Source organism: Poecile atricapillus, chromosome 7, assembly GCF_030490865.1.
Source record: "Poecile atricapillus isolate bPoeAtr1 chromosome 7, bPoeAtr1.hap1, whole genome shotgun sequence".
NCBI lineage: Eukaryota > Metazoa > Chordata > Aves > Passeriformes > Paridae > Poecile > Poecile atricapillus.
In genome coordinates, this window is record NC_081255.1 from 25,408,442 (window position 1) to 25,434,834 (window position 26,393).

General features: G+C 47.1%; 2 protein-coding genes across 3 annotated transcripts; one reads left to right on the top strand and one right to left on the bottom strand.

Moving 5' to 3' along the window:
• Nucleotides 1–227: 227 nt before the first annotated feature.
• RAD54L (RAD54 like) lies at nt 228–17,993 on the top strand. Its single transcript, XM_058842542.1, has 18 exons — nt 228–306; nt 447–536; nt 1,577–1,696; nt 2,429–2,489; nt 4,046–4,181; nt 4,932–5,001; nt 7,039–7,327; nt 7,771–7,895; nt 9,133–9,283; nt 10,422–10,548; nt 12,658–12,732; nt 13,141–13,271; nt 13,371–13,481; nt 13,625–13,748; nt 14,066–14,144; nt 14,250–14,429; nt 15,823–15,986; nt 17,114–17,993. Exons 1-18 carry the CDS (start codon nt 304–306, stop codon nt 17,313–17,315), a joined length of 2,238 nt encoding a protein of 745 aa, XP_058698525.1. The 5' UTR covers nt 228–303; the 3' UTR covers nt 17,316–17,993.
• Nucleotides 17,994–18,111: 118 nt separating this feature from the next.
• LRRC41 (leucine rich repeat containing 41) lies at nt 18,112–26,368 on the bottom strand. 2 transcript variants are annotated; one of them, XM_058842540.1, is made up of 10 exons: nt 26,177–26,368; nt 26,014–26,100; nt 25,638–25,708; nt 23,706–24,837; nt 23,054–23,299; nt 22,020–22,184; nt 21,586–21,684; nt 21,015–21,137; nt 20,059–20,134; nt 18,112–18,910 (listed from the first exon to the last, which is right to left on the bottom strand). In XM_058842540.1, exons 1-10 carry the CDS (start codon nt 26,301–26,303, stop codon nt 18,676–18,678), a joined length of 2,361 nt encoding a protein of 786 aa, XP_058698523.1. In that variant the 5' UTR covers nt 26,304–26,368; the 3' UTR covers nt 18,112–18,675. The 2 variants fall into 2 exon arrangements, with proteins under 2 accessions (XP_058698523.1, XP_058698524.1); XM_058842541.1 differs by lacking the exon at nt 25,638–25,708 and having other exon boundaries at nt 26,014–26,302.
• Nucleotides 26,369–26,393: the final 25 nt, after the last annotated feature.

The window sequence follows — 26,393 nt, forward strand, 5'->3', positions numbered from 1 at the left end:
CCTTGGACAGCAAAAATTCAGCTTTTGTTTCTTCCTTTTCCTCTCCCAGTCCCCCTTTGAACATCTCTACTTGACACAGAAATTCACGGTAACTCTCAAGTCCTCTAATCGCTATATAAAAGCACTGGATTGTATTTCTTCGTCATACCCTCCCTCCGCGGAGCTCCGAGCGGGTCGATGCGGCTCTGTGCTGCTCGGCGCTCGCTTGGCCACGCCTGTGAGCGCGGGGCGGAGCCAGCCCGCCGGTTTTCCCGCCAGCGGCGCGCGCGGGCCGTTACCGCGTCCGCGCGCTCCTGTGAGGCGATGGTGGGTGCGGGGACGGGGCCGGGTGGATCGGGCCAGGCCAGGGGTCTGGATCTGGATCTGAGTCTGGATCTGAGTCTGGATCTGTGCCAGTGCCAGGAACCTCCCGGTCCCTCACCGCGTGTGTTGTGCCTCTATTCCAGAGGAGGAGCCTGGCCCCCAGCCAGCTGGCCAAGAGGAAGGCGGGCGATGAAGATGAGGAAGAGGAGGAGGAGGACTGGCAGCCCCCGGCGGTGAGCGAGGGGCCCCGGGACGTGGCCCTGTGTGAGCCCGCAGCCGCGGGCAGGGGGATGCGGGCGCGGTGCTGCATCCAGGTCACTCCCCGGTGCCCGAGCCTGCTCATCCTCTGGGCATCGCGCCCCCGCTTTACCCCGCCGTAAAACTTTGTGTATCGGCTTGTGGTTGGTGGAAGAACTTCATTGTGTGCAGACGGTGCTTCGTGGTTATGGAAAAACTTACCCCTGTGAGAGCTTCAAGTGTTGTGGGAAAGGAAGGCTAACTGGGCAGCTAGGAATAGGCTGTTTAAGACAGAATGTTACATATTTTTGTAACAGGACATGGGAGGATCAGTTTCACCGATTATCTGTAAGAGACAGTGAGGACCTCGTTTAGCCATTCATAATGACACGAATCCCAGCCCTAATCCTAATTTACCGTTATGTTCTATATCATGGAGATTGAAGAAGCTCACATAATGTTTTCTTGGTCAAATTAATTTTTCTGTGTCAGCAGGTGTTTGAAACCGTGCGTCACGCTGAAGAGGACTGTGTTAAATCAGGAAACAGTTCAATAACTTATTTATTTTCATGCTTTTCTAAGTGTTTGAAATGCAGGGTTCAGTGTGAGGCCTTGCACCTGCATAAGACCAGGTGCCATGGAGCCTCTGGGGACTTTGATGTAGTTTGTTCCATGCTACTGACCCTTCCTTTTCTTAATTCTGCTTTTTTTTTTTTTTTTTTTTTTTTTTTTTTTGAGTGGTGGAACAGGGCAAATCTTAGTGTGGATAAGCTTGCTCTTTTAGAAGTTAGAAAGTGGTAGTTATTTTCTTAACTAGGAGAATGTTTTGAGCTTTGTGTAAATTGAACTTTAGGGTGTGTGACCTTGCTGTGCGAGTCCTGTGGCAGCTGGGGTGAGTGCTGGCTGTGTGTGTTCAGAGCTGCTTGGCTGCCTGGGCAATGGTCTGTGTGCTTTGGTGCTTACTGAGTGTGACTGCAAGCATCTTCTGCTCTCCCCAGCTGCCCCTGAAGTCTTTGGCTCCGGTTCTGTTTTCCAGAGTCGGAAGAGGCAGAAGGCAGCCGGTGAGACGGAGAGTGGAGAATGCTACAGGTCGCCTTTCCGCAAACCCTTGGCTCAGCTGACCAACAGACCCCACTGCCTGGACAGCAGTCAGCACGTGAGTGGGGTTGCTGCTGGTACACAGCTCACTCAGCAAGGAAGTCCAAATGCCTCCAGGCCCCATTTTAAACTGAGGTGTTATGGAAGTGCCATGCAGACACAAAGTCGTTTGGAGAGGCTTTTTGTCAGCTCCAGCCCTTTAATGTTGAAGGAGCTGTGGTGGGAGAACTTGCTGTAGTGGAAATCCTGAATGAGGGAGTTCTGTGAGGCCCAGGTGAAGGGATGTGAGTTGCTTTCCACCCATGTGGGTCAAATGCTGTCTGCCTGCCCAGTTCTCTCTGGGCTTCCACTGCTGGAGACCAGATGCTGGACTAGCTGAGTGCTTGCTGATCCAGCATGGATGTTCCTGCAGTGGTAACCCAGCTCCTTTACAGGAAATGAGTTGCCTGACTGAATTACCAAGGCAGGGAGAAGCAATAAGTTTTAAAGAAGTGAATAAAGCCAGTGGATTTAGGAAGATGGGAGCTATGAAAAATCAATTTCATGTATTAGAAAACCCAAAGGAAAATAGTTTTGAAAAGCAGAAGTGGTGGAGGAAATTGTGCTGAATTGTTACTTTCTTCCTTTTGGATAGTCTTGAAAGTAGTTGGAGTTGAAGCTTGAGTAGATTAAACTGAGGGACTCTGAGTACTTGGCAAAACTTTAGTTCTCAAGAAATGTCCTGGACTTGCTTTCTTGAGCAATCTCTGATTTCAGACTTCTGAAATGTGTTTTCTTTCTGAATTCCTAGGAGGCTTTTATCCGCAGTATTTTGTCCAAACCCTTCAAAGTCCCCATTCCAAATTATAAAGGTAAGATGAGGAGGTTTAAGGATTGTCTGTGTTGGCTGAGTTGGGTAAAACAGACGATACTTAGGCCTGTCAAATATATCTGTGGGGATTATTGTTATTTTTTGCACTGATGCATATGTTCCAGAAATCCTGACTTAATTTTGAAAGAGAAATACTGGTATATTAGCAAAGTCTTCATATTTCTTAGTAGTGTTTAGTTTGGATAATCCTACATTTCAGAATTGGATTTTATAGTCTTACTGCTATGTATTTGATGTAGTGCCAGGAGATTTTACACCGTATCACAAATACAAAAGCAAAATGAATTCCAAGCCATGAAGGTTTATCATTTAAATAATGATGCTAACAGACAGAAGGCTGAGGTGAAAAAGATTGTATGTGCCAGTTTTATTTCTACTTGGCTTGGTGTGTTGAGCCTCAAGGTGATCTTCAAATGAGGTTGTTTTGAAGTTCAAAGCCTCAGCTGGTTTAAATCAGTGAAACATAAGATCTCAGAAACAAGTGGGCCTGTTCATGTCCCCTGCTTCCCCTTCACCCTCCAGCTGAAAAACTCGAATGCAGATCAACCAGTTTCACTCAAAATATTAAAATGTGTGTAAGCAGCCACTGAATATGGAATGACAAGCCCCAAAAGAGTTTAGTAAAGCTTGCTTCTGGAGAATCCGATTTGTCAGGCGGCTCAAACAGACCTGTGACTGGGAAAGCTGCTTTCTGTGGCTCTTACCTTGCTCTCTTAATTGGGAAAAGTGACTGTTCCTTGTGCTCTTTCTTTCTTGTGTGTGCATTGCTGCCTCAGCTTGTGATATGCTCCTGTTTTGCAAGGAGCTTTAGTAAACAGTGGACAAATAGACTGAATCTTTTTCAAGCAGAATCAATCCTGGGAGCACAGTTGCCTGAGTTTTGACGGGAAAGTTTTTTGTATGTTCTTGTGTTCATCTCCATTTCAAAACTGTGACATCAAAATACAGTGCTAGGAAAAGGGACTCATGTTTGGTTTCTGCTTTTCACAGAAATTGGCTCTAAGGCCAAACATCTACTATTGCTCAGGAGAGAGAAAATAATACCCCAGAGCAGGTAGTGACAATATGATGCTGGCTATGGTGCTGTAGAACTTTGTCAGTGCTAAAGATGAATTCCTGACCTTACATCTAAGATACAACTCTGGCTAAGTCTGGGTTAGGTGACTGCAGAAGAGGATTTAACCCAGCATATTCTGTATGTAGGAGTGTGTTTGTTGAGATTTGTTGAGATTCCAGAATCCTCCTCGGCTTTCAAAAAACTAGAACAGCTGCCTTGGGTGAGCAGTTCCATTGTTCCATCTTTGCCTCTGTTCCTTCATTTCGTTTTTTTCGAGCTGCAGAGCTTCCCACTGTGTGCTGCCAGCGCACTGCCAAACAACAGCCCTGCTTAGGGTTGCTGTCTGCACCAGCTGTGCGTGCACCTCCACTCCAGAACCCAATTAATTCACTGTTCCTAAGTGTAATCACTCTGCTGCGAGGCTCTGCTTGCTTCCAGGAAGATGTTGTTGTTTGAGCTGTGCCTTTGTTTGCTTTCAGGGCCCCTGGGCTTGCGCTCGCTGGGTGTCAAACGGGCAGGACTGAGGGGTCCTCTCCATGACCCATTTGAGGAAGGAGCTCTGGTTCTGTACGAGCCCCCAGTGCTGAGTGCCCATGACCAGCTGAAAATGGACAAGTGAGTCATCACCTGGCATGAATGCTGCAGTTCTGATCCCTCTGGGTGTAGGTTTATGTGCTTGTCTCCCAAATGTATTCAGCTGGGGTCTGAACATCAAGGGGAGTTTGATTCCAAGTATTCTGCCTGGATTGGTTCAGGTATGGTTACAATCAAAGAAGGAATGTACCCATGCTGGATTGTCTGTGTTCTTTCACTGGCTGTTCCATCTCTCATGCATCAAAAATTTAAACCTGTTGCAGGGAATGAGCGTACACACTTGAAAAAGTTGCTTAGGAAATATCATTAGTTGTTAGTCAGGAAACACCAGCAGCTAAGGATAAGCAAAGGGAGACAATTGTCAAATGTTAGGCTGCCTACTGGTTTTTATTCTGTAGCAGTTTCTTTTGTGCTGTTGTCATAATTTAAAACATCTGCCACAACTGGATCTTCATGGGCAGAGGAAGGGGTTTCTCTCTCTAGAAATTTAGTTACAATATTGTTATAGAAACAAGAAAAACAATACTGACTTTTTAACTGTGTCTCTGAACCACATTCTGCCCTTGTTTTAACCACAACCCACATACATGGTTTCACTGATGTTTCAGGTTGTGGGTAGGTCTCTAACTTCATTCTCAAGGCTGAATAAATCCATTTTTCACTTTCTTGTTGGAAGGTGCTTCCCCTGTGCCACAGGGGAGATTTAACAAAACCTAAACATGCGCCAAATTCCTTAATCACACTTTCTTCCTTCTTGACTGTCTCCTGCAGGGACAAGGTACCTGTCCATGTTGTGGTGGATCCTGTCCTCAGCCGTGTGTTACGACCCCATCAGAGAGAAGTAAGTTTTCCATTGGGACCTGAGGGTGTGGCTGGAGGATTTGCTCCATTTCAAAAAGCTGCATTTCCTCTGCAGGAGTTGTTACAGGTCTGCATAAATGTCACAGATTGACAGTCTAACAGACTCAAGTCTGTTGGAAATACCAGGTCAAACATTTGTTTTAAGCTTCTTCTGAGAGGCCCAAATGCTGATGATACTCCCTGTCTGTTTTCAAGCAAAGAGAGGGCTGAAAGTCCTGCTTTTACTTACCTTGAAGTCTGGAGATGTAGCTGTGCTGGGTGGGATAAAGTGTGGAGGATGATGGAATGTAGTTACAATAAACTATATTTGAGCTCAGTTTTGAGTCAGGCAGGGCAGACTTGCCACCACTGTTTAACTACTCAGCAGAATTGATTGGATCTGCAGTCCCTGAGCCAGCAAACACAGAGGCTCCAATTTCTGGTACTATGGCTCCCAACAAAGTGTACCGTAGGTTTCTACTTCAGTGTGCTTTGTTTGGAGGCTGCTGGTGGTAGCTGTGAGCTGTGTCTGACCTATGCATACTTGAAATTTGACAGTGGAGACTGCCAAAAGACATTTTGTGTTGCAATAAAGTGCAACATTGTAATGTGGCAGCAGTGGATACAACTCTCCAAATATCTCATGTAGGCTTCTGGACGGCTCAAAGTTCATCCCAGATGCAGTATATTACCATTTAAGCCTGGAGGGAGCACAGATGGGAGCTGTGATTGCTGATCTTGCAGGCTAAGCTGGTCAAGCTACATGTGTCCCTGCATGGGAGATCTTCAGATGGCTCTGAGAGCATTGTAGGCTGCTCATGTCTTTAGTTTTGTCTCAGATCTGGTAATGAACCTGTGACCCAGTGTAATGCTCATCTCTGGCTACATAGCTGGAGGCACTCTGGTGTTGGGTAAGCTGCTGCCTGCTGGTGCTTTTGTCAAGTAATCAAAGTTCTGTTGGTGTCCTAGGCACACTGTTTTTTGGCAGGTAAATGTCAATGGTAAAGCAGTTTCTGCTGTTTGCTGACTAGTAAGTCTCTGCCTGCTATGCTGCTTTATTCAGCTGATTCTCCTACATAGTTGTACAGCTCTGCTCCAGCTTTGTTATGACTTTTGTTCAGGTTCTGGTTCTGCAGCAAAATGCAGTCTTATAGTCAGTAATGTACTTCATAATTGTACTGGCTTAAATAAATTCCATTAGCCTGTTACTAAAACCCTAAGATAAAAAAGGACTTGAAAGTGCAGGTCAAGGTGCTCCTTCTTAAAGGCCTAAGTAGTGGAGTAGAGAGAATGAATCCTTGCAGGTGTGTTTAGCTTGTACATTGCCAGCACAATGCCCTGGTTTTCTTTGACTCTCTTTCCATCACATGGTACAGGAACATTTTGAAGTTTGTCTCTTCCCCCCTGCTTTTATCTGTCTCGATGATGTGTCAGAGCCTAATGCAGGGCTGAGCTCTTCTCCCACCATGTGACGTGGGTTATAACCTCAGTCCTGTGTCTTCTCTAAAGCTAAATCTGCTTTGGACCTTGAGCCCCCAGGTGAGTCACTGCTTCTAGGCAGAAATGATGAGGGCTGATGATGGTGTTCTGGGAATTATTCGGGCAGCAGAAACAACTCTACTCACTTTGATTCTTTAAAATTACCTGATTGGTTGGTGTTAAGATGATAAACCTCTTTGAAATGATGATGCATGTTAGTTCATGGCCAGGCCCTGTCTAATGCAGCCAAGGATAGAAATTTCTGGGAATTAATGTTAGGAAGCTGGTTAGAATTGTACAAGTAAAATGTAGCAAGACTTTGTGCATGTGGTGAGGTACATGTTGACACAAGTAGTGCTGTTTCACTCCAGATGTGGCAGCATTTTAACTGTGCCTCTGGTGATTTCCCTCTGTCTCATTAGAGCACTGCATGTCCCCAGGGATGTGTGTACTACACAGATCTGCTGTTTGTTGTGCTGTCCGTCCTGTGCATTGTGGTAATGACGTTGTCACTGTGCTGATGTCCCCATTCTGCTCTGAGAGAATGTTTTTTTGGCAGGGGGTGAAATTCCTCTGGGACTGTGTGACGAGCCGGCGGATCCCTGGGAGCCATGGCTGTATCATGGCAGATGAAATGGGGCTGGGAAAAACTCTCCAGTGCATCACGCTCATGTGGACGCTTCTCCGGCAAAGCCCGGACTGCAAGCCCGAAATCGAGAAAGCCGTGGTGGTGTCTCCCTCCAGCCTGGTGAGAAACTGGTACAATGAAGTAGAGAAATGGCTGGGGGGAAGGATCCAGCCGCTGGCCATTGATGGAGGCTCCAAAGAAGAGATTGACCGTAAACTAGGTACAGAAATATTTACAGTCTGGGTGTTCAGCTGGTTGGGGTCAAAATCTTGCATTGGAAGAAGGCTGCAGCAGCTCATGTGAACATCTCTGAGCAGTCACTGGATCTCTGCAGACTAATTTCTGTCTCTCCACTAATATGTTTAGATCTGACCCTTGCATGTTGGGTAGTAGTTGATCTTTCGCCATAATCCAAATCTAGTCAAGTGTTAGGGTAGTCTCAATGCTCTTATTTTGCTCCAGCCAGAAGGCAGGAAAGGAGGCAGAAGGGACACGGAAATGGGGACAGTTGTGGGGAAAGGAGAATGGGTATATATGGTTGGAAAGGTTTTCCTAAATTTTTAAGGCAAGTGTTTTGACCATTTGACCTGTTTTCTATTAGTTTTTCTCATCTTTTTTTCTCTTTTCCCTTTATTTTCCCCTTTTTCCCCTTCCCATCTGCAGTTGGCTTTATGAACCAGCGTGGCCTGCGAGTGCCTTCACCCATCCTGATTATCTCCTATGAGACCTTCCGACTGCACGCCGAGGTGCTGCAGAGGGGCAGTGTTGGGCTGGTCATATGCGATGAGGTATGGGGGCACCCCTAAGGGGAATCCATTCCTGGTGTTTTCTCAACATCTGGGTGAAACTGGATCTGCTTTCCTAAGAGGAGAGTGGACAATGGGATGCAAGACTTAGCTGTGGACAGCACCCATTCTGGTGTTTCAGATGCTCTAAGTAAGATCAGCCATACTGTGTGAGCCTGAACAGGAGAGGTGTCTTTATGAGCCAAGATATGAAGAAAATCCAAATGGTGGTAACTGCATCCACTTGTAGGTCCCTGATGGGTCACTACCACAGCCCTCTCCATGTGAAATATGTGCCAGAAAGGAGATCCATGCTTGTCTCTCTTGGTAGTGCCGTGGCTTACTGGTTTTCATGCATTGGTGTATGTCAAGCTCTGCTTTCACATGGCTGAAATTGAGTTGTTTTTTCATTTGTCATTTCCTATTTGTGGTTGTAGGTAGGGAGATCCGGAGATGCTTTGAAAGACAAAATAAAACAAGCATTCTCTGCTTTGTTGAAATGATCAGGCTGGGGCTTGGGCTTGGCAAGGGTTGAGGTGTCCTCTGCTGCTGTGTAGAAGGAATTTATTAAATAGCGGTGCCACCCAGTGGTTTGGCTTTGTATTTGCCAGAACAGTGTCGAGAGTGACTTAAAAACAGTGAGTGTCCTCAGGAGTGTAGTTCCCATAAACCTTTTATCTACAACTGTGCACACCTCTCGGTGCTCCTGAAATGGGGCCAGCACCTATGGGAGTCTGGGAACCCACGTCCTTGGCCTTCTATACATTTCCCATAAGTACTCACCTCTGCTGCAGTCTGGCACTCATGAAAAGTGTCTTATCATTTGATCTTGATCACTTATCACTCAGATGCTAATAAAGTTGCTTTTCCCAGGCATGAGAAAAGGGGCCTGTACTCAGATGAGCCCTGTAAGAGGTGAAGAACCTCTTTATTAGTGTACAAAAGTGTGGCAATTCTCTGTATAGGTGGTCTGATTGGCTTGTGGTCTTGACCTTGAGTGAAGCAATTTTACTGGTCCAGAGTTTAGTGCTTGTGTTGATAGCTGAAAACATTCCCATCTTAGAACAGGAAACAGTTCTTAAGAGTTATATTGTGTGATGATTGTTGTTTTTATGGCAGACTTTCTTGCCTGGGTGGAGCTGAAAAGTGATGCCTTTTATCAGTGCTGATGTGGCTCTCCAAGCTGCTTCCTAACAGGGACACTGGATTTATCAGCCTTAGTTCTTTTCTCTTTTTACAGGGCCATAGACTGAAGAACTCTGAAAATCAAACTTACCAGGCACTCAATAGCTTAAACACACCTCGACGAGTCCTTATCTCAGGCACCCCTATTCAGAATGACCTGCTGGAGTATTTCAGCCTGGTGCACTTCGTCAATTCAGGCATCCTGGGTAAGAGATGAATGTGTGGGAGAGGGGAGGGAGGGGAATGTGCTGGCCAGGCTTGGCTTCCCTCAAGGGCAACAAAAGCAACAACTGTTGATGAAAAATCATGTCAGAGGCTTATAACTTCATGATCTCTTAAGATCTTTTCCACCTCAGACCATTCTGTAATTCTATGAAACTTAGTCTCTTTAAGTTTGTATAGGTCAGGGTGCCCTGTTCTAGAGGCTATGTATCATCTGAGCTCTGTTTCAACAACATTCTAATGCAAAGTACACCTGTCTAACAGGTATTTTGGAAGGGGAATCAATTAAGGAAAAATGAATATGTGAAACTGAATGCTACTGTAAATGATTTCTTTTTTCATCACCCATGATTGTTTCAGGTCATTGGGCATCCAGTCCAAGAGGCTTCTCATTAACTGTAGTGCATGCATAACTCTAGTTAAACACAATACATCAGATTCTTTGTCTTGCAAGCAGAATTTGGGCTGTGTCTTCTTCTGTTCAGCTGTTTTGCCCCCAGGAGTTCTCAAAGAAAGGATGGAATGGGGTGATAGATGTTCTACATCTGCTTTTTCCGCGTGCTTCAATTTTGGTAGTTATTACAGGGATCAGATAGGATTTTACCTGCCCCCCTTGACCTGTACTTTGGGCAAGATTACTCTCCCTGTACTTACAGTTCATTCTTTCTGAGATGAGGTTAATGGTGTAACTACTGCAGCAAAGCTGCATGTGTTCAGTAGGCATTTTTCCCACTTTCAGCCTGTGGCCAGTAATAAGCAACTGATTACAGATAATTTTGGAGTAGGCACAGATAATGCCTGTGCTGTTGTTTGCAAGGACAAAATCTGGGAATAAAAGCATAACTGGAATGTGAGCAAAAGCAGTATGTGTGTGACTGTTTAAGTAAAATTCTATGATCTTTGGCTTTGCACTGTTGTTAGAGTACAAAATTATTATCTGTTGTACTGATTAGTCTGCCTTGTGTGAGTCTTCCTTGGCTAGAAAAAAAAGTTTTATGGATGGGATGAGGGTTTGTTTTATCTGCTGGGCTTGGTGTTTGGGGTGTGCTAACTGGGGCTGTTGGATGCTGATCAAAGGCTCTTTGGTAGCAGTTGTCACCTTTTCACTTCTGTTTTATATAGGAACTGCACAGGAATTTAAAAGACATTTTGAAATGCCCATCTTGAAAGGAAGAGATGCAGATGCAAGTGAAGCTGAGCGACACAAGGGGGAAGAGAGGCTTAAAGAGTTGATCAGTATTGTGAACAGGTGAACTTCATTCCTCTTCTCTTTGCAGAGCTTTTGCATAAGCCCTTTGCATAAGCCCTGCTATCTTTCCAAATTAGTTGTAGCTGTAATGAATTCTCTTGCCTGTTACGTCTATTCAGCAAGTGATTGTGCAAATATTTATTGCCTAAGAAATCCACATAGCATGGAGCTTTAGTCTGATAAATGGAACTGACATGACACAGTCAGCTGCAGTCACCCAGGTACTCTCAGGTACTGAATTATTATTTGACTCCTATGTTGCTGTTTTCTCCTGAGATATATAATCCTGAATAATCAGGCAGCATCCTTTTATTTATGTTGTCTACAAATGTGGTCTGGATCAGATTTGAGATCCATCCAGCCCAGATGTTGAGGAGCAGGAGTATGAGGAATGTCACTCAATTCTGCTGTTGATTGCTCAGGTCACAGAAGAGTCCAGCTCACACTTCCACAGTTTTGTTAGCTCTATAGGGCTGATAGGACAGTCTGCAAGTCTCAGAGATGGGACATCTGGTCCCCAAGAGGCACCTCTGTGATGTGAAGTGCTGTCTTATTAACCTTTGGTTGATTTGTGGTACTTGTTTAAATATGGCTTTTCTCCATAAATATAGCAAATTTATCCACATCTGCTGGCAATTACTTAGCTCTCTTTAAGAACTTTCTAGAAAAGACTCTTGAATTCTCAGTATTGCTGATTGTTTTTTGTTTGTGGGTTTTGTTTGGTGGTTTTTGATTGCTTGGTTTGTTTCAGTTTTTTAATCTGATCTTTTGCAGCCATCACAAATACAATCCTGCAGTTCACAGTCATGGTAAATTAAATTTCACACTAAGTAGAGTCACTCCATAGAGACAGTCCTGACCTTGACTCATATCAGCTTGCAGAAAGCTAAGAAAAAGGAAAGGTTTGGAGGAGAAAAGCTTATTCCTTTTTTAGGTGCATTTATTTCTTTTTATAGTTGATGAAAAATGGATGTAAAAGTGTGTTCAGGAATGCCTGTGCCTGGCTCTGTTGAGGTCTGTGTCCTTTCCTTTATTGTGCAACAGTCACGATACACAAATAGGGAAGACAAAGCACAAAAGTAATAACAGATGAATCTGTTGAATTTGGTAGGAATTGCAAATGGGACAGTGATGCAAAGACATAGGGAATCATAGAGGTAAGGCTGGAAGGGCCCTGGAGAAGGCATCTAATCAGTCTTGCTGTCCTGAGGTAGAAGGTGTTAGACCTAAACCATCTCTTAACCCCCACCCAGCACTGGAGACCTTGCAATTTTCCTAGGACACCTTTTCCAGGGCACTGCTGTCTTTGCAGTTAGAAAATGCTCTCAATGTGTAACACAAATCTTCCTTACTGCAGTTTAAGCCTATTACTTTTCATCCTGCTGCTTATGGGTTCGGAGACCAGATTATTCCTTTATTTACCAGCCTTTGACTGATTTTGGGGTTGTCATATATCCCTGCTGTCTTTCTTCTATAGGTTTTGTAACATGTTCTTGATGCTTCCTGGCAGAACTGGGTTTCTGCGCCTCTTACTCTGGTTGCTCAGCTCAGCACTTTTTCTAGTCCATTCCACCTTTTCTGAAGAGTGGCACAACTGCTCCATGGGGCATTTCCAGAGGCCAAAGGATATGTCCTCTGCTGAAACCTTGGGCCAGGCCATGAGCCCATCTGGGGTGAGGATGTGGCTACTGAGTTATTAAATGGGGAGTTGCCTGCCTCTACTTTGGGTTGTGCCCACAGTTTGTGGTGGTCAATCCGTGCACTTTGCTATCCATGCTGCTGGTCTGTTGTAGCTCAAATTGCAAGTGCTGTGGGTAGTCTGAAGAAGAGCAGACTCTTGTGTAGGTGGAATCATGTCTGATCCTTCCAAATCTCATGAACCACACTGGAAGCCTTGCAAAGACAATGGGTTATATGGGGCTCTGTAATATGGCTTCATGTGGACTGTGGGTGTCTGCCATGTGTTGGACTGTCACAGACCTTTGGAGAGAAAATATCAAAGGGACTGTCTGTTGAACAATGAGGAATAACAGTGATAAACCAGAGTTTTATCAGTAGAAGTGATCCAAGAGTCATCCAAGCATCTGATCTTAATTTCTCTCCCTGCAGGTGTTTAATTCGGAGAACTTCAGACATCCTGTCCAAATACCTGCCAGTGAAGATTGAACAGGTGGTCTGCTGCAGGTACCAAAAAGCATCTGCTGTGTCTGGGAAATAGTGGGAGCAACGGGAAGGACTGAAAAATTGAAATAGGCCCTTCAATTCTTGTGGTGACTGCTTCCCTCTAGGAATGATGTAGTAGCCATTGGCAATATGTTGCTTTTCCTCCTGAAGTCACAACCCACAACTGGTGGTCCTGCCAGCCAGCTGGTGAGCTCTGGGCAGCCACATAGAGTAGAGCCCTGTGCAGTCTCTGCAAGCTTCTCTTCCAGCTCTGGAAGATGGCAATACTCTAGCAATACTCTTGAGGGCAGTTCTAGGCTGTCTGTGCTGTAGCTAGAAAAACTGAGCTGAAAGGAATGCCCTGTGTAGTTGGAGCAGGGCTTTTGTTTGACTGCAGGCTGGGACTGCAGAGCTGTTGTTGTGTTTCAGACTGACACCTCTGCAGACTGAGCTGTACAAGAACTTCCTGAAGCAAGCAAAGCCAGTGGAGGAGCTGAAGGAGGGCAAAATCAGTGTGTCATCTCTCTCTTCCATCACATCTTTGAAGAAGCTCTGTAATCGTGAGTTGTTCACATGGGTTTGGGTTTTGCACTGTTCGTAGAACTTTTTGGGGTCTCCCTCGTGCACTCCACAGTCTCTGAGCTCTGTTTATTCCCCAGATCCTGCTCTTATCTATGATAAATGTGTGGAAGAGGAAGAAGGATTTATGGGAGCTCTGGGCTTGTTCCCTTCTGGCTACAGCACCAAATCTGTGGAGCCCCAGCTTTCAGGTATGGTGGAACTCACCACTATAGATGTGTTGCCTAACACAGGCAACCACGAGACTGTATTTAGCATCTTATCAAGTGCCCCCTCTGGGGTCTGGAATTTGGGAATTCTGCTCTAGCTTTTTCTTTCTTTCCTTTAAATCCAGGAAAGATGCTGGTTTTGGATTACATCCTTGCTGTCACCAAAAGCACCAGTAACGACAAGGTGGTTTTAGTGTCTAACTACACTCAGACACTGGATCTATTTGAAAAGCTCTGCAGGAACAGAAGGTTTGTCTTTGGGTTTCACTGGTTTAATCTTACTAGACTGTACTTGTTGCCTGTGCTGTAAAAGAACTGGCTCTTTCTACACCTTCTATCTACAGGAACTTGTGATCTGTCTTTTAGCTTGGGTGTTCCTGAATTTGAACTAATGTAACTTGTGCTTTGTCTGCTGGGGTCACTCAGCAGAAAATCTCTGGCCATCTGCTATCATTTCTAAAGCCCATTCTGTTGTTACAAGGCTGATGGTGACAGATTTTTCTCTTTTAAGTGGGATGCTCTAAAGATGGCAGCAGTCTTATTGTAGTAAGTGCTGTATGTTCCAGGTATTTGTATGTCCGGCTGGATGGCACCATGTCCATTAAAAAGAGAGCAAAGATCGTGGAGCGATTCAACAGCCCCTCAGTGAGTAGAACCTGCCAGACATGAGCAGCTCTCCTGCCAGCTCTGAGTGCTGTGAGTAAAAGCGTGGCTGCCTCTGCAGTCTAATCCAAGCCTGTCTTTTTCCAGAGCCCTGAGTTCATCTTCATGTTAAGCAGCAAAGCCGGTGGTTGTGGTTTGAACCTGATCGGAGCCAACAGGCTGGTGATGTTCGACCCCGACTGGAACCCAGCCAACGATGAGCAGGCCATGGCTCGCGTGTGGCGGGACGGCCAGAAGAAGCTGTGCTACATCTACCGACTGCTCTCGGTGAGGCACACTCCTCTCCCTCCTCAGCATGGAGCTCTGGGTGCCAGCCCAGACTGCAGCTGCTGTGACTGGGGCCAGAAGGGAAAGAACTCTTCTGTGTTGGTGACCAGAATTGATTGGAACTTAGCTGCTTCCTACCCTTAGATGTGTTGCCATGGAAAACCATGAAGGTTCTAGCTGGAGGGTCATTACTGCAGCCCTTGGTTTCTAGCAGTGGCTGGCTTCTGAGAAATAGAAACAACTGTGGCTTTGCAGATAAGATGTTCCTTTGAAGTCATTTAGGCATCTGACTTCTTTAATTTCATGGGGTGTCTGATACAGAAGTTGCTGTTTTTCAGTCAGGCTGCATTCTGTTTTAATTGGGTGTACGTGTACTTTAGAAACAGCAAGTACGTTCCTGGAATTACCAGCAGCATTTGTGGTGGAGCTGCCAGTGAGCAGATGGGATAGCTGCTCTGTAGAGGAAAACCATGAAGGAGACTGCTCTTCTCAGGCTGCTCTAACACTTTGTCCAGCAGGGCCAGTAGTGATTACTGCTGAGAAGTGTCTCCTCTGCTCTTGTTTGCCTCTCATTAGTTCAGACTGTGGGGTTTTTTGTTTTGGTTATGGGCGAAAGTTGTTAGATGGGTTTTTTTTTTGGTTTTTTGTGTGTAAGCTTGGGTTCCTTGGTTAATTATTATACTTTGAGAAAACAGACATTCTTTGCCCATCTTTTCTTAATGGAGTTCTTCTCTGACCTTGCTGCACTTGGAAGCAAGGAGCATCTTTGCTTTTGGAAATAGGAAATCGATCTGCAAATAATGACTAATCACCCCCCTCCTTGGTATTACGTTTGTTTTCAAAACAGGCATTTTGCTCTTAGATTTTTGCCTTAGAAATACAGCATGCTGGGCTTTCTACATATCTCTTGTGGAAACAGACATCTCCCTCCAGGCAGGATGTGATTGATCTGTGTGTGGGTGAACCAGAAAATAGTGCAGATGCTCATGTCACCCAGGGCTAGACCTTGTTGCTGCTTCTTGGGGAGACTGTGATTGGGAATTTTGGACAGGGAGCAGCTGTAGCTGCTCAGCTCCTTTCCCTTCCTTCCTGTCAGCACAACCTGGTGCAGTGTGTGAACTTTAGCCATGAATGGCAGTTCCACCTCTTCCTCATCCATATGTCCACGAGATCCACTCCTGCAGCCACAGGGAAAGACAAGCAGAGTTGGGTTAGATCTGCAACAAAACACACATGGTTGGAGTGCAGCTACTAAAACTTGCCTGTCACCTGTACTGGTGAGGCACTGAGTGGTCCTGACAGCTTAGTGCCATTTGATCTGTGACACTTGCCTCATGTAGAGCTCCTTTAACACCAGTGTTCCAACTGTGCTTCATCTCTGACTTGCCTGTAGACAGGGACCATAGAGGAGAAGATCTTCCAGCGCCAGACCCACAAGAAAGCCCTGAGCAGCTGCGTGGTGGATGAAGAGCAGGATGTTGAAAGGCATTTCTCACTTGGGGAGCTGAAGGAGCTCTTCACATTGAATGAGACCACCACCAGTGACACCCATGACAAGTGAGTATTCTGAATGACTCTGGGCTGGGATAGCAAAAGTTTGGTCTTGTAAATCAGGAGTCACCCAGGTGGCAGGAGGAAGTCCAGAGAGTGAGCCTCAAGTGCTTCCACTTCTGAAGCTGTTAACCACCTCGACATGAGTGCTTCCTTGCTGTCCTCTCTCTTTGTTGTCTAGAAAAGCTGTTTTGGTTGGACAAGTGGGCAAACTGTCTTGTAGCTGCCTGTTTTGGAGACTGAAATACTGCAGCTAATGAAAAGAGAAAAACTGATCAGAGCTGTTCAAATTGGTGGAGCCTAAGTTGGTATTTCCTTACTGCTCTCTTCCTAGTGAACAAATGCTGAGTTTCTTCCTTACTAGGGCTTCTCCACTGGCTAAGAATTCATGAAGTCAGCCCAAGTGCTGTTCTGGCAACTAAAAGAATAAAAAGTACTCTTCTCCATTGTCTGCCTTTCTCCCCCAGCCCAGAGACCTGTGATATTATAGTCACCAGAAAGAGGACAGGGAGCGCAGGAAAAATGCTGTCAAAATTAAGACTCTTAATTCAGGCAAGAAGTGAAGAGGATTAGTTTTAAGCTGTGTCAAAGCTTAGCTCAGTGTAGGTATCCATTCTGCATGGTAACAGCCCTTGGTGGCTTGGCTGCTGCTGCTCTTTTGTCTTTTGAAGTGCCAGCTCAGTGGGGCATCTCCAAAACAGCCTGAGCACAACCTGGTGGCTATGGTGGGAGCCAGGCTGGAGTGTTTTGGAGCATGATGTGCTCTTTGAATTAAGAAGTCCTGATGCAATACTAATAAGGTGGTAGCAGCAGTCACTTGAGATACGCCTTAAGCAACATCCCACACCTTTCAAGAGAAATTCCTCCCAAACTTTCTCTGGGTCTTGCTGGACCGTTCCCAAATGTTTTAGGAGGAAGAGGGACTGCCACTGGAAACAGAACCCCCCAGGTTTTCAAAATGTGAGTCGCTCCTTATGTGTCACACAAACCAGAAGGTTGTTGTGAGTTTAAATGATGTGCAGTAGTAATTCAGAAACTGAATCCAGCTCCAGGGGAGCTAATCAAGATGTTAGGGGGTGCAGTTTTAAACAGCAGAGGAGCCTTGCACTGATTCTGCAGTGACCTTGTTGCAGGATCAAGTGTCGCCGCTGTGTGAACGGGCACCAGGTGCGGGCCCCTCCCGACGGCTCCGACTGCACCTCGGACCTGTCCCAGTGGCACCACTGCGCAGACAAGCGGGGGCTGCAGGACTCTGTGCTGAAGACTGCATGGGACGCTGCTGTCACCTTCACTTTCTATCATCACTCCCATGAGGAGCAGCGAGGGATTCCCTAACAGGTTACTGTCCCCTGTGGGGGCAAGGGCAGGCTCTGTGGCAGCCTGCCCCACTTTGATTCCTTTCAAGGAAAGGGGGCAGTGGGTAGCTGTGCATGCTGGACTGTTGTTGGCTGTGGGATAGCACAAAAGCGTGGCTCTGGAGTGGCTGGAAGGCCCTTGGCAGTGTTCAGTCTGCTGCAGCAGCAAGGAATCCATGGCTTTTTCTCTGCTGTTGTATTGTGTGCCTAAAAACCAGCCCCTTGGGAACTGGGAATAATGGACATTGCCTGCTTGATGAGATTTAACACTGGTTCTCTTGCCTTTGGTGTCTGTGCCTTTTATTCAGCCAGGTTTTTTCTTCAGGAGTTTTATAGCACTTGCTGTGCAGTCAGGCTTTTTTTTTTGACAGCTCTGGCTTACAGCTGCTGATCAAAACTTGCAGGATCCATTTTTGCTGTGAAATGTGAACTGTGCTGATTACTTGGGAACAAGAGGATTTTGTACAGGGGGAAAAAAATTTTAGCTCATGTTGAGTATCTGGCCTGAAAGATCATGCAAGCAGTAGGAAATCAGGCTCTATTCCAGTAACTCCATTTCTAAAACCACTTGCTTTGTTATGGGCAGGATCCCCTGATCTAGCAGTGTTTTAATGAGATCCCATTACACGACAGTAATAAAATTCACTTTGGTACATTATGGGTCTTAATTATAATTTTATTATAAAAATGTTACAAAATAACAAACTATTCAAAACCTTTGTAAAATGACTCCAGACACTGGAAAAGGGCAGTGTGATTGCAAATAAATAGCAAGCTACTTGGTACATAAAGGATTTTTTGGTATAAATTACAACTTTCTGAATGGAAAAGGTCAAGCCTGGGGGCTTTGTTAGCTTGTTTTCTACTCCCTTTAGTGGAGGGAGGAGGTCTTACTTCACAGACCACAGAATGATGAAGTTGGATGTCAGGTGATACTGGTCCAATACCCCTCCTCAAAAACAATATCACCTAGACCTGGTTGCCAGGGACCAGAACCTGATGGCTTTTGAGTCTCTCCCACCCTGGAGATGGTAACTGGTGAGACATTAGCTGAAACAACATGAAATTTGTTACAACACCCAGTGACATAAACAACTGTTTGTTCAGAAGCTCATTTGGTGTATGTGCCATTTATAATACTTGAAAAGATACCAGAGTCAGATCATCTGGATATACAGCTGTTGGCCCACGTGGTCTGGTGTGTCATGGCAGTGTCACACCCCTTCTTCAAATGAACAGCAGAGTGAAAAGAACAACTCTGTACTGCTTGAGCTGGGGAAGAACCCCCCCACTTGTGCTGTGAAATCAGAAGCTGATGGGTTTCCTCCTGCTCCTGTCCCTCACATGACACTGATGTAGTCAGCGAAGGCCTGGGAGGAGTCCCACGCGTCGTTCACTACACTGCACACGGCTTTGAGACGCCGCAGCGCTTCTTGTGCTGTTTCTGCATCCTGGTCCAGCCAATTTTGGAACAGGCGAAGCTGTGTGAATGGAAGCTGTCCCCCTCTCTGCTGGATGTGGCCTTCCAGCTTCTTTGTGAACTCCAGCAGCCCATCAGGTTTGATGCAATTTGAGCTTTCCAGGGACAGAAGAAAAACAAACCATTAAGAGTCTAGGCTATAATTTGAGTGGTTTAAATTACTGTTCCTTCTAGTAACTGCCAGTGTAGGTACCTGAGGATGTTTCAAGGCCAGCTGCACCTTTTTTCAGCAGTACAAAATACAAGTGTTTCTCATGAAAAACAAAACTGAGTATGAAGGGCTGGAAACCTTTTTAAACCAAGATGGTAACAGCTGCCAAGTTGAACTCATTATCCAGACCTCTTACTACTGACTTAAGTAGACCTAGCTGTGCCTTAAAATGTTGCAGCTGTCAACTCTGGATCAACGGGCCTGGGCCAACCTACAGGTCCCAGTGCAAGACTCAGCAGAAAACGATCATTTATCTCTTCCTGCTGAGAAAATCTGAAGGGCATGTGTCAGATCCTGGTATTTCTAGGAGATTTAAAGGTCAATTCCTAGGCAGAGATGTGTAAACAAATATCAAGTTGCATGCTGGATTTAAATCTTGTCAAAGGCACAGTAGCAGTCAGGCTTCAATTCTGCTGAAGGAGTGTGGCCATGGTTAAATAAGTTGTCAAGCCCGTGTACTCCTGAGCACCCTGAGCCATAAGGATGTAAAGAAGGGGGGGGCAGAATCAAGCAAAGCAGTTGTTAGTATCACAGAAATGCCACCCCTGTGCTTCATGAAGGCTACTGCCTATCTGTAAGGCTATTCAGGATCAAGAAGAGAGCAGCAGTTCTGACTGAAGACTTATGCTGAGGAAAGGAATGCAGAGGCATTCTCAGGATGTGCCAGGAACAGTGACAGCATTTCCTTGATATGTAGGGGCAGTGGCAACAGAGCAGTTCACTGATGCCTGAGAGTAAAAGTATGTAGGGCTGCTAGTCCTAACCTACAGCTCAGGGAGTGCCTGCATGAGGCTCCCAAGGGAGCAGCAAAGCTGCTTAAAAGATGGAACTTGACTCCTTCTAAAGGTGAAATGTCTCAGAGATCCTGGGGGTCCCTGAGGGTGTATGTGCCCACTGCAGCATTCTCTGAGCTTTTCTTGGGCACACATTCTCTCAAGGAACAAGCTATACTCAGGTTCTCCTGCTGTCAGAGCCCAGTTCAGCTCACTCCCTCCCAAAACAAGGAATTCAGTGCTTAGAGCAGCAGAATACCTGACATCCAGCTGGCAGAGAGAAGAGGAGGAATCTTCAGAGAAAATGTCTGCAAGAGCAACCAGCCTGTGATTCCCTGAAAGGGAGAAATGCACTATTAGATGCAAATTGGAAATGGTCTTAAAATTTAAGTTGCCATAGGGCTGGGATAACAGTGCAAAAAAGGAGTCTATAAGCAGGTGAATACAACACAAAGTGCCCACCTCTGCACCCTCAGTGTGTCTCCCTCAGAGACACCAAGTGAGTTCATCCCCTGAGCACAGTGTTCAAGGCAAGGAAAACATTTGCTGACAGGGTAGTTTGTTTCCCTAGAAAAATCATGGTTTTTTTGAGAAGTCGAGATGCAGCTTTGTTTTAGAAAGTACACATATTCATGTTATCCCAAGCTTTCCTGTTTTACTTCGTTAAAAGGCCAGACACTGTTCTGGATTTATCTGCAATTAATTTTGTGTCAAATTTCTCAAACATTTCTACTTGGCCTGTGGTTCAAAAAGCCTATCACTTCTGTAAATTCAGTTCCACTTTGACACAAATTCTTCCTTTACTTATTCTCATCCCTCCAGTGGCTGCCAACAGTGTAAAGACACAAACTGACCAAATTTGGGCAAAATCTGTGCCCCTGAATCAGAGGCAGTGCATCTGATGCTGGATCTGTTCCTTTTAAAGTCTGAATCAGATAGTTCAGTCAAAACTGGAGATCTGCTGGAACCTGCATTTGCTGCAGAGAAAAGCAGCCATAATTCCTTCACAGTACCTTGGTATACTGCTGAATGCAAGTGAAATTCTACCTTTAAAAATTAATCCAGTGCTCCTTATTTTGTGAACTAAACCCCACTCTGTTCCTGCACATGGGAAGTTCAGCACTGTGGTCAGCAGCTCTCAGTGGTCCTGACTCCAGCCCCACAGCTCCCTCCAGAGAGCTGCTCTAAGGCCCCACAGCCACACAGACTACGCACCAAGGCGGTTCCCAGGCAGTTTGAGGCTCTTTAGTGATGAATTTCTTTTCACTGTATTGATTATTTCTGACAAAAACTCAGCAGTAGAGCTTTCGAACAGCCGGCAGAAGGAAAATGTGATTTCTATGAAGAAATGGATTTACAGTACACATTAGTGCTCCCTGTGCTTCATTATTACATTCTGCAGACAGCTCCAGCCCCTAATCCACATGCAAGAACAAAGCTCCCCCAGCAGTGGCTTGTGTATAACAGCACAAGAAGAGAGCAGAGCTCACACCCAGGCAAGTGGCTCTGCCAGCTCACCCAGTTAAAGGCTGATGTGCTCTGCAGATTAAAAACCTTTGTTTTATAGCTGAGATTGCAGACACTTCCCTGCAGGATCTGCCACCTGCTCCTCTGGCACAAAGAACCAGGCATGTTCCCACTCTAACAACACTTGCAGATCTCTTCCAAATGTCTGTGACACTGGCTAAATATTACACATCCAAAGATTCCCCTCTTAAATGCCAGCCAGCCAAAAGCAGCCACCCGCAGCACCTTCCCAGCAACAGCACCCAGGAGCTGGCTGTACCCTGTAGGCCAGGATCCTGAAGCAGAAGCAGAACTTCTTTGTGGTGCTCAGCCAGGTTCACATCATGAAAGCTCAGTTTCCTCAAATTTGGAGTACACTCTAAAAAGTAAAACAAGTTCTCAGGTAAAGCACTGCATATCCTTGGGATAAAGAGATCCTGACCCAGCTACCAGCTAACACCCAGAAACTGACTTAGACTGTGGGTAATTTGTGCTGGATTGTGGATGATTAAAAGGAACCATTGTGCTGTGCAGGATCATCCATGGCATGTGGGATGGCTGACACCCATTTCCTTTTCTTGGGAGACTTCAGTGATGTCCAAGCTGATGAGATGGACCCACCTATGCTAGCTTCATGCTAGAGGATGGAAGACCACAGCATGGAGGCTACACTGTGTGTGCCCCAGTGGTGCTGCCTACGGGTTAGCAGAGTACCTTTGAGCACTTGCAAAAGGAGCCCGAGCTCCTGGGGGCAGGGCAGTGTGGCACTGTCAAGGGACAGTTGCTGGAGGGACTTTGACGCCTTGAGCACCGGCAGCAGGAACACAGTGTGCAGAGGTTCCCTGGGGAATCGGATCTCCAGCACCTCCAGGCAGCTTTCTAAGGGAAGAAAAACAAGGAAAGAGTTTGCTCTGGAGTGCCTGTCTTTGGTGTAGCTACAGCAAGCAGGAAGCCTGTATGGCCAACAGCACCATCCTTTAGGTTGGTAGAAACTTCCTATGCATCATGCCCTGCCCTAAGGAGCTCTGGCAGCTCAGACCTGGAGTAATGTCAATCACTTACAGCTCACTCTAGGATTCCTGCCAGACCACAGGACCACCAATTTCTACTGTGCTCACCAATGCTAGAGAAAAGGTCACCCTTTAATGCATAAGCCAGTCAGTGTCTTCCCAGAGCACAGGTCTTTCCTGACCCCACTCCACACTTGCTCAGGCTTTGCTCACTGCTTTTCTGGCAATTCAGGGGCTAATAGGGGTGGTAACAGACCTGTGAGCTGAGCATACACTACTGTAGCTCCCAGGCTGTAATCCAAAGACTTGGGCAGTGCTTTGCCATCTCCTGTGGTACTGTGATGATCAAAGGATGCTTTCCCTCTGCTTAAGGGTGTGTCTAAGACTTACAGCCTCACAGTCAACGGGACAGACAAAGTGGAAGCTCCCACTCAGTTTACAGATCTGGTGGGATAGGCTCCCCATGGACAGTCACAGGTAGCAGGTTATGACTAGCCCTGTACAAAGCTGATGTTGCAGCAGGCTGGGATACAGCAATAAAGTGTTTTCTCCAAGATTCCAGCTCCACAGCACACCTCAGATTGGAAGGGACAAACTGCAACAACTAAATCAGAAAGGTAAGGCTCTAATTGCCTAGTAACAAATCACCATAATAGTGTTGAGTGAAGCCTGTACCAAGCCTTTACAGCTCTACCTGCCTGCCAAGTACCGGCTATCACTCAGAATGATGATTCCTACCTGGGATTTCTTCCTCGCTGCAGCTTGGATTCGCCTCTGGCCTGCTGCCCTCCAGCTGGTTTTTGAGGTCGAAGCTGACGGAGAGTGTGTGGAGCTGGGGAAGGGCGCTCAGGATGCAGCGAACAAGCTCCATGCAAGGCATGTGGGAGAACATGTCGCTCACACGGAGCGTGCGGAAGCGGCACTCTGGGTAACGGGACAGGGCCCGGAGCCCGGAGAGGATGCAGGAGATGTTGGCATTCAGGCCTGGAACAGCATTTATACAGAAAAGTGTCAGCTGTGTGTGTAGGCACTGACATGCTGAGCTGGAGCTGTGGCAATGGCAGCTCAAGTCAAAGGCTAAACTCACAGACTGCTTTATCCACACATCCTTAAGCTACGCTCTGTGCATGGGAGATGGAGATCTGGCTCTTCCCTCTGCCCTCTCTGAAGGGTGTTTAAGCACAAAGCCAGGGGCTGTTCTGGGACAGAGGGGTCCCATTCTCTCCCTCAAGTCCTCACACTCATTAAACATCTTACCCAACACCCTTCTCCAGATGGGGCACCAATATTCCTGCAATGCCCCTTCCAGTGAAAACCCAGGCTAAACGCAAGCAGGAAGCCAGACCATTAGAGGAGGGCTAGAAGGAAGTGCCCTATTTAGAGAACTGACCATTGTAGGACAGAACCAGGTTTTCTAACGACACCCAGGTGCTCAGCAGGTTACTCAGAGTCCGACATGTCTCCGCAGTCAGAGGAATGGAGAACAATTCCAGCGTGGAGACACTTCGGAAGCGGTGAGCAGCTTTCAAAGGAAGGATTCCAGCAGGTCCTCCTCTTTTCTTACAGCCAGCATGGCCAGTGCATGGACATCCTGGGGAGGAACTAGTCCAATTCTCAGTATTCTCTGCCTCCGGGGTCCTGGTTTTATCCAGTAACCCTGAATTATCCTCTCTAGCAACAGTAAAAATAAAATCATACAGATCTTCTGGGTCAGCATAGTGTCCCCTGCTCCGTCTGAGGCAGCGACGTTTCCTCCCCAGTGCAGGCTTCAGCCGCCTGCGTGTCTTTCGAGGAATGGGGTGACAGGACAGCTGTTCTGAGCTGGAACTAGGGGAAGAACCCCCCTGAATGCTGGTGTGCCCACAGGGCACCTCGCTGCTTGTCTCCTCACATGCTGGGTTTCGCAGGGGAGGACTTCTGGAGACAGAGAGGACAGAGTCCATGCGAGCATCAGCCTCTTTTGGGGATGTCTTCTGGTTCTTACCACTGCTCCCCTCCTGCTCAGCACTACAGTCCCTCTCAGCTCCCTCCTGTGCTGACTTGTGGCTTTGGGCTTTGTCCTCCTCTCTGCAAAGGCCACATGGGCTGCCATGACAGGTGAGGGCATTTCCCGAGCGCCAAAACCCAGCGCTCATGGTCAGGATGAGAACAAGAAGAACAGTGTCGGGAACAGGCCAGGAATACATGGACACCTGGCTGACAGAGCCGTGGTGGATCAACCGGTGAAGGAGCAAAACCAGCGAGCGCCTGATGGACTGGTCACAGGAGAGGAGGTGCTGGAACTTCAGGATCCGCAGGGAGCCAGCCAGGTTTTCGAGCACTTTGTGGTTGTGCTCGGCAGTGAGTTCCACGGCCCCCTGGAGCATGTTGCACAGGGTGAGCTGGGAAACGTGCGGGGAGCTATGGAGCAGAGGTGAAAAGTGACGGTCATTGAGGCGCCAGTCAGAGGAAACATCCAAGACACCATGGAGGACGTTGGAGAAGAATGTTTCAAGGAACTTCTTCCTCCAGCATGTTATGCTCTACAATTGAACAACAGGACGTAGGAACAAAAAGTCAGCATCTGTTTTTCTTGTTCTTTTTAAGTTGAATTATTGCTGTCTGCTAACCTGGTGTCCAAAAAACCCCTCCTGCTTGCTCCACTGAGACCACTTCTCTAGTTCTCAGCATCCTTCTTCAGTGTATTCCCTGAAAACCTGAGTGAATCCCATTGCTCTCTTCATCCTCCTTCTGGCCTAATTTAAACACTCAGTGGTTTGAAGCTGGGACATTTTTTTTTGCCTATTAAAAACCATGTCACCAGCAAATTTCTTCCAAAGCATCTGTTTACTGGCTGTAAATGACGCTGTCATTTTAACGTATGTCATCATTAAGCTGTCAATGACGCTTATACGATGATGAAGCAATGAAGCTGCTTCAGTTTTTCTACATAAAACCATTCTCCAAACTCAGTGTTTTCTCTACTTTTCTCATGCTTTCTAAGACATCAACATATTTTTTTTTTACCAGTGTAGCTGTAAATGTGATATAAGATACTGGTTTTACCCTCTCTTTCAGTGAAAATCTGTAGACAAAGACTTGCTCTTTTGACAAACTCACTGCTGGGAGATGAAGGGTGTGGCTGTGCACTATGCTTCCTTTATAAATCCTATTTCCTAAAATGTTTATATTACCAGGGTCATGCCTTGGTCTGGAGCTCTACGAATGCTTATGAACAGATGCCAGCAATTGATTTGAGGTAGCCAGAAAGAAAACCTTAGGGAACACAGCAGAAACAGGGCACCTGTGTCGAGCCCCTTCTCCCACCAGAGCATTTCCTCACCTCCGAGTTGGGCGGCCTGGTTTTCATCACATCGTCCCATAGCTTGCGCCAGATGGGCTGTGTCGAGAGGCCTGGGGGGAAGAATCATCAACCGGGCGCTTTCACCCCTCTCCCTGTCCCAGTGTCCTGCTCCGGAGCTTGATGGGACGCCGGAGGCACAGCCCGAGCCTGTCCGGGTGTGGGATACAGGGCGGTGTCCCTGGGGCCCCTCTGTGTCGGGGCTCCCATTTCCAGCGGGGGCGGGCGGCTCTCTCCACGGCAGGGTCCCTGCGCTGGGGGCTCCTCCCGCCGGGTTTGGGGGCATCCCTCCAGCCTCGCACCCCGTCAGAGTGAGGGGCCCGTCCCTCCCGCCCGGGGGTGTCCCCGCCGGTGTCACCTGCTCTCCGCGCGGCGTCCTCGGCCCGCTCGAGATGGAAGACGGTGAGGAGCGGCAGGAGCCCCCGCAGGAGGTGCCCGGGCAGCGCTGCGGAGAGCCAGAGGGAGAGTGCGGCAGGATGCGGGCAGGCCCAGGACCCGCGCCCCGCAGCCCCGCGCCTTACCCCAGACGTCCCGCTCCAGGGAGGCCATGCTGCGGCTCACGGCGGCCGCGCTCAGCGCGAACAGGCTGCGGGGCCGCTCGGCCGCCATCACCGCCCCGGCCACGGACCGCCCGCGCCGCGCCGCCATCTTGGGAGGTGGCACGAGCGGGCGGCCATGTTGGGGAGGTCATATCGAGCAGCGGGGCGGACAGACCGGAGGTAGCAGCCCGGCCGAGCC

Excerpts from the sequence above, each read along its gene's own strand:
- LRRC41 (XM_058842540.1), bottom strand. The coding sequence starts at position 26,303 with ATGGCGGCGCGGCGCGGGCGGTCCGTGGCCGGGGCGGTGATGGCGGCC. Across the intron at positions 24,838-25,637 it reads CCAGGCCGCCCAACTCGGAG|AGCATAACATGCTGGAGGAA; the intron begins GTGAGGAAATGC and ends GTTCAATTGTAG. Across the intron at positions 18,911-20,058 it reads CTCTGCCAGCTGGATGTCAG|CTCAAATTGCATCAAACCTG; the intron begins GTATTCTGCTGC and ends GTCCCTGGAAAG.
- RAD54L (XM_058842542.1), top strand. Across the intron at positions 5,002-7,038 it reads TACGACCCCATCAGAGAGAA|GGGGTGAAATTCCTCTGGGA; the intron begins GTAAGTTTTCCA and ends TTTTTTTGGCAG. Across the intron at positions 10,549-12,657 it reads TTGATCAGTATTGTGAACAG|GTGTTTAATTCGGAGAACTT; the intron begins GTGAACTTCATT and ends CTCTCCCTGCAG.